Source organism: Saccostrea cucullata, unplaced genomic scaffold, assembly GCF_032062105.1.
Source record: "Saccostrea cucullata isolate Sc308-1 unplaced genomic scaffold, CSIRO_AGI_Scuc_v1 ctg8128, whole genome shotgun sequence".
Taxonomy (NCBI): Eukaryota; Metazoa; Mollusca; class Bivalvia; order Ostreida; family Ostreidae; genus Saccostrea; species Saccostrea cuccullata.
Window position 1 is genome coordinate 1 of NW_026926730.1, and position 7,455 is coordinate 7,455.

Genomic DNA, 7,455 nt, shown 5'->3' on the forward strand with positions numbered 1-7,455 from the left:
GTTTCACAACCCTAAACTATACTTAACACCGAAAACTATCATTTGCGATTGCAAAACATAGATTATCTGATAAATACAGTTTCACGATTTGTAAACTATAGTTTACAAACCGTTAACTATAGTTAACAATCTGAAAAATATAGTTTCACGATTTGTGAAACTTTGATTAACAAATCTTAACTATAGTTTACGATTGTAAACTATAGTTTACAAACGTGAATCTATGTTTATCAACAAAATCTATTGTTAACGCTTATTACAGACAGATAAACTTAGATTATCATACGTAAACTATAGTTAACAACCGTTAAATATAGTTTTACAGATGAAAACTATACTTAACGAATCGTTAACTATAGTTTACGGTTTGTAAACTATAGTTTACAGTCGATAAACCTAGATTATCAATTGTGAAACTAGGTTTATCTCATTTTTGTGAATTTGGCATGCCATATATATCATATACTTGTCCTCTGACCTGAATTTATATGTTGTAAATATTCTTCATTGTCCTCATGTACCTGAAATGGTTTGAGTGAATAAAAATGATCTTGAACTTGAACGGGGCCAGGTGCCTTAAACAAAATATCAAATGTATATTTTGATTAAAAATATGTTATTATTTACACGAAAAAGTAACGAATAAATCCATTATTTACATATACTAAAAAAATCTGATGTGTTTGGCTTTTAACCTAACATTTCTTGGCAAAGATGACCAAAAAGGACCACGCTACTTCACATCTTCACATTCGGAACTCTCTGGATTTCTTTATATAACATACATTTTGAGTTATTTTCTTTATTCCTTTTAACTCCCCTATATTGCAAAGAAATTCTATACTTAAACCAGCTCATACAATGCCTCAATCGGCATCTTCTCAATATTATGTACAGTCTCCTCCTCTCTAGTAAAGGTCATAAATGTTCCGTTGCGCGAAAATTCCAATAGGTCAACACCCCGTATGTGTCTATAAAATACTATTCACAAAACAATTATAACTTTAGTTCATCACTTTCCAGCCTCGATAAAAATTAAAGAATTTAGCAGAATAAATTATTTGATCACGGATCCTTCCTGTGTTTAAAAATTGTTACGGCGCTAGTTCACCTATCTTTTTTAAAAGATAAACTTGTTTTAATGATAATCACAACTTCAATAACGTTTTGTAAAATAAATGCTTGTTTGTTTAATTTATGAAAAATTCCGTTAACTTATACCTGCCAACTGAAACCACCACTGTATTCTCTTTTCTGATATTTAGATGTTGTTTACCGAGATATATTTACATCCACTGAATAATTTCTCCTTTATTTCTTAAGAAAACCCATTGCGTTAATCACTGCATGAACTACAGTAGGCATGTCGCCTGTACAGATTTCTTGAGTAGTGACTGTTCCACCAATGAAATGTATAAAGACGTTCGCATCATTAATACAATAATTAATCTTTTAAATCCTACTTTAAATGATTATTTAAACAGGTATAAATGTAAGCAATAAATTGTCCTTCTTTGTTTGTTATTACTGGAATTAACGGTCGCAGCTATTGCAGAAAAAAAATACATAACCCGCGTAATTATGTATTTTTTCTGCGACAGCTGCTTCCGTTAATTCCAGTAATAACAAACAAAGAAAGCATTTTATTGTTTAAATGAAAATAGTCTAAATAGACTTTGAATTACATCTATAATAACTATTTTTGTTTATAAATACTCTTTAGTTTATCATGTTTAAATAATTCACAAGTGTTCTGATAGCAAGTTGTTTTAAATTAGCCGATTTTTTGATGCTTTATGGAAATTGGTTAAAGAACTGAGATAACTTACGCCTGCGTCATAAAATTTCATATAATAACATTCTATATTACGAGAAAAATACTACTGAAAATATATTTTTACCGCGTGATACTCAATGTATTCATGTCTATGTTTCATATGACCTATAACGACCCAGATTACCAAATTAATGTGACCAAAGTACCAAAATAATTTATAATGTGTGAAGTAATACATGTATGTTATTTTGTTTTTGTTTTTTTCCATGAAAATAGGAGGGTTGTCCAAAAAGTTCGTGGACTATGAGGTTTTTGTGAAAATAAATGGTTTTATATGCATTTATTGTATATTAAAATATTTCTCATGAAAAACCAGGTCAGAATGATTTCATTTTTTCATGAAACTTAATATTTTTGTAAAAATCGGGGTCATTAAAGATCGCAGATTGAGCGCACGGGGTAGTCTGACGTTAAGCTAATTTCTATGTATGGTGGCATATTTCTGCCCCCTACATGCAAAATAAATTATATTGACATGTAAGTTACAAATCTTTTAAGGGAATTTAATTTAAGTATGGGTACAATACCGTGCTGACGCCCGTATCTGACTTCATAGATGCATGGTGCAGCATAATTATGAGCTCGAGAAGACGCGATTTACGTATGTTAACATGCGAGATAACTATGTTGACGTGCGAGTTAATTATGTTCAACTGCAGGGTATATTTATGTCGACATGCGATTTAATTATTTAGACATGCAACTTATTTATGTCAACACGTAACATACTTATGTTAACATGTGAGATACTTATGTTAACATGCCAGATACTTATGTTTACATGCGAGATATTATGTAGACATGCAGGATATTTATGTTCACATGCAACTTAATCTTATGTCAACATGCAAGATAATAACTTGCATATCAACATACATATATATCTTGCATGTCAACATTATTATCTTGCATGTTGACATAAATAAGTTGCATGTTGACATCATTTTCTTGCAAGTTAACATAAATAAGTCGCATGTTGACATAATTATCTTGCATGTTGACATAAAATTAAATAAGTCGCATGTCTACATAATTACATTGCATATTGCATCTAATTGTCAGATACAGGCGTTAGTAAGTAAATTTACCCATATTTCGATCATATTTTTATAAAATTAGTAGCTTGCATGTAAACATAATTTAAAACTAACACGTTGACATAAATATGTTGCATGTCTACATAATCATGTTGCATGTTAACATAATTTATCTTGCATGTAGGGGGCAGAAATATGGCACCACATTTCATTATAACGTCAAACATTTAGATTTTGACTTGTTCACGTGTTCTTGGACCCACACTACATTTCTTTTTAAGGCGCAACGCACTTCCAAAAGCTTGCATCAATCTTTAAGTAATTATAATTTATTTAATTTTAAAAATTCAAAACAATGCACAAAAATTTACGCGCGTCATCTAAATATACATTTTATATACATAAACTACACAGTCCAGTCCGGCGAACTTTTTGGACAACCCTCGTACTAGTAGACTCAGTATCTCCATTTAACCGTTAACATGAAGATTTTATTATTTTTTCAGATATCATCTCAGGAACAAGGACTGTCAACGAAAGAAAGGCAACACTAGAAGAAAAAAATGCGGCAAGGATGATTCGTCGCTGGAGAAAGAATCATCCTTTGTCTGTTGCCAATTGCCTGAACCCATTGACCGGAGCTCAAGAAAAACGTGTTTTGGTTGATGGTAAAATGGTTTTAAGGTTAAGTGAAATAAGTTCCGCGACGAAACAGGCATTCGAGGAAAGTAAGGGCGCTGGTTCACGAAAAATTCGACATCGCTTAAAATCTGTATTCAGCGGCGTAACACATCGGAAGGTTCAAACCTCTCTTAAATCTCTTCCCGAAAAGCAGTCCGTCAATCCAATTTTCGATAACGTTGCTCCTCTTAAACCGATTCGTGCAACTTCGATACAAGAACGCCACCAAATTGACTTAGTTGATATGTCGCGACACACGGAATTTTATAACGGTGTAGAGTACAAGTATATTTTGTCGGTTCTAGACGTTTTCAGTCGTTACGTATGGCTTCGCCCGCTCAACTCGAAAGAAAGCACGGAAATCGCAGACGCGCTGGAGTCCATTTATGAAAGCGAAGGACCGCCGAAAATCATACAATGTGATAATGGTCGCAAATTCCATGGTTCGGTAACCCGGTTGACCGAGGTATTGGGTTGTCAAATTATCAAAAGCCGACCGTATTACCCGCAAAGTCAAGGTAAAATTGAATCGTCTCATAAATCCTGGAAATCAAAGCTTAAGTACGACCTACTTAAAACAAGCGATTCGAACTGGGTTCGAGATTTATCAAAATACGCGATGTTGCGCAATGAGGAGTATCACTCCTCTTTAAAGGCTTCTCCATTTTACGTATATCACGGACGGGAATCTAATCGTGTGCGTAAGTCTACTCGTCTTGGACCAACCGTTTCAAATAATGTTTCGAAAGAGTTGAAAAAGCAGTCCGCTATTCGCAAGGCAGCCCTACTGGCATCGAAAAAACGCGAAAAAACCATGATAAAGCACCATTTCAAAAAACATCAAGTTAGTGTCTATAGTGTGGGCGACGAAGTGTTCGTAAAATCCCAAACTCGGAAAAATTACAATAAAGCTAGGCCGCGATTCGAAAGGGGAAAAATAATCGGCACAAAACACAACGCGTTCTCTTACAAAATCAGGTTTTCCAGTGGGGTGTCGCGTTGGATAAATGTACAAAACATAGCAGCAATTTCACGTTCCGAAGAACTGTTAAAAAGACAAAAACGTCATCGATTAAGGCTTGATCCGTTGTGCGAGTGTAACAATGAGAAATGCTCCCGAAAATCGGATCCAAACTGTGTACACAAATTAAATAAATTTTGTTGCCGCGAAAGCAAAGTTCCCTGTTCACTGCCTTCCCATAATTTCCCGCATATATCGGATTTCTATCTTTCTGATAATTTAGTAAACCAACTTAAAGGACCGAGCCTCTCGAGAACCGATACAGCCCATGACGATTTGGTTCGAAATGCGCTTGAACGAAATTTAATTCCCGTTGGGGATATTCCTAAAGACGGTAGCTGTCTCTTTCATTCAGTTGCACAATCGCTCTCTAATTATTTACAAATCGACCTTAATCAGCAAGATATTAGAGATATCGTGGTAAACTGGCTCTCCGAGAACCCTGAAACACCGGCAGGCGACCGCTTTTCACACTTTGTACCTAATTTAGACTGGGATACCTATTTAGAGGGCATACTGGGTACCGAATGGGGCGACCACATCTGCATCACGGCCATCGCGAACGCATTTAATATCGCAGTAGGTATTGTGTCGAGCTCCCAGTCAGACTTAAGATACATTTTGCCTTTTGATCGTCAAAATAGGGAAAATCTTTTACATATTTATTTAGGCCATGAGTTCGAGTTTCATTTTATAAGGTTAGAACCGATACCGGGCACGCAGGCGGATATTTGTATTAATGAAGTTAATTTTCATAATGTTAATACAGTGTGTATTCCAAACAGGGATCTCAACTCAAACCAAAACAACACAGATAATAACAATGTTCACAGTAATGATTTTTCTCACTATTCGTTACAGGAAGTTCAACTTGAACCTCAACTAACAGATTATTCTAGTGATTCGATTCTCCACCTACACCTATCCACCAACGACAGTTCGTTATCTCCTCCGGTCAGCCATGTAAACATAGGGCCTTCGGCTTCGTTTCCTGACAACGAATTATTTCAGACTGCAAATGACCACATCGATTCTCCTGTTCCGCCAACATTGGAAACGCCGACTTTGCAACGCTTTTCCCCAACAGCAATCTCCGACACAAACAATCTGAGCTCCACAGAGAAAGACAGGTTATTTCCCCCAAGTCTTAACTCATCATTTTATTTATCTCCACCTTCTTTATCTCCAATTACAGATAGGATAAACGATTCAAATTTAGACAAACAGCCACCAGTATTATCACCTGTCCGATTAAGGTCTAACGTGCGACCCCCTAAAAAGTTTACACCAAGTGATTATGTCAGGGCTCGTAAGCAAATTTTTCCGGAAACAGAAAATGTAAACCAAAAGCAATTCACTGATTTACCTTACTTCATTCAGCGTCATATTTTATCCTTTGTAATATACAAAAATTTTAACATGTTTTTGACTTTAATAAGGGTTTCAACACACTTCAAGCATTTGCTAGGCACCCTTCATAAATTGTGTCCTAAAGTATACTTAAATGAAAATGTCATGTTTTTATTGGAAGGTAGGTCAGTATTCGCAGAGGGCGTAAGGCACAACTGGTCTGTTCGTCAGTTGGGCCGTGTGTCGGGTTCGGGTAGTGGAGTAATGATGGAATTACGGAATATATTGCGACCGATTTCTTCCCGGTGGATTAATGGTTACATCGAGATACTGGCAACAGCAATCGCCGGATGGTATTATATTGTCGATTTTAAATTTAAAAAGTAACGGATAAAACGTGAAAAATATCCTTGTATATACGCGTTCAATATCGTGCTTATTAATTTATTAATTTTCAAACACTGTCAGTATATGGTGGTATGGCCTTTTTTCTCTGATCAGGCTTCCAGTTGGAGCCACCATTCGCGCCAAACACATCATTAGGGAAAATGTGGTACGACCTGTCTCCTTATGAGCTGGTTTCCAGTTGGAGCCACATTCGCGCAAATCTAGGTTAACATGTTACAGAAAAAAATATCTATTTATTTATTTATTTATTTAAATAGAGTATAATATATTTATTTATTAAAAAAAAAAAAAAAAAAAAAAAAAAAAAGACTCTTAACAGGAGATGCCTCCACGTGGCAAGAGTTGGGCAACAGTTTTACTGGCAGAACTCTCCTAGAATATACTATAAGTCTGCCGACAACCCTTATTTCAATATTTCTCTACTAACAATAGTCACGTGATTTTTATTCAATATTAACTGGTATTAACTTTTAAAAACTTGGTACAGGTGTATATGATCGATGCACAACAATTTTAAAAAATCTAGATTAAAAACAGGGCAGGACACTTTGAAAGCCTCCACAAAATTAAATTGTCAGAAATATTCTAGAAATGTGCGTGTAATATTATTATTTTTTATTCATTCGTTTTGATCTCGGGATCAAACACGGATAAGCAGTGCTGTTTTTGGTCTTGCATAACGAAGTAAAAATTTACATTTGTTTTCAGCGAGACACTTCTCCCCTTTCCAAACAAAATGCTATGAACATTAATTTAAAGTTGTTTAATATTGAAGCTCGTATTATTTTTAGGTACACTGAATGCTTTTAATATGTTTAAATCATGAAAAAAAAAATCCAGTTTCATTTCAAACTATGGACGTTTTGCAAGTACTGTAATTACTGATAATTATTGATATTGGGACAAGCTATTTATCAAGACAGCGAACTATTTGTCTCTCTGAATTCCCTACAATCAAGACATTGATAACTTTGTTTGAAACCATTTATTAAATCCAATCTATTATGTATTGTTTGAAACTCAACGTGATGATAATTCGTCGTGTTTCATCAGACGATATACATTTGTAGTGGCTGTCGTTACGGTTTTTTAAAACATTTTTATTGGGCTGGGGGGGGGGG

The 7,455-nt window shown here is 34.9% G+C and overlaps 1 protein-coding gene across 1 annotated transcript; it reads left to right on the top strand.

Annotated features, from left to right (window-relative positions):
- The first annotated feature begins 4,174 nt into the window (after positions 1 to 4,174).
- Positions 4,175 to 6,549, top strand: LOC134272528 (uncharacterized). Its single transcript, XM_062754750.1, has one exon. It carries the CDS (start codon positions 4,175 to 4,177, stop codon positions 6,311 to 6,313), a length of 2,139 nt encoding a protein of 712 aa, XP_062610734.1. The 3' UTR covers positions 6,314 to 6,549.
- Positions 6,550 to 7,455: the final 906 nt, after the last annotated feature.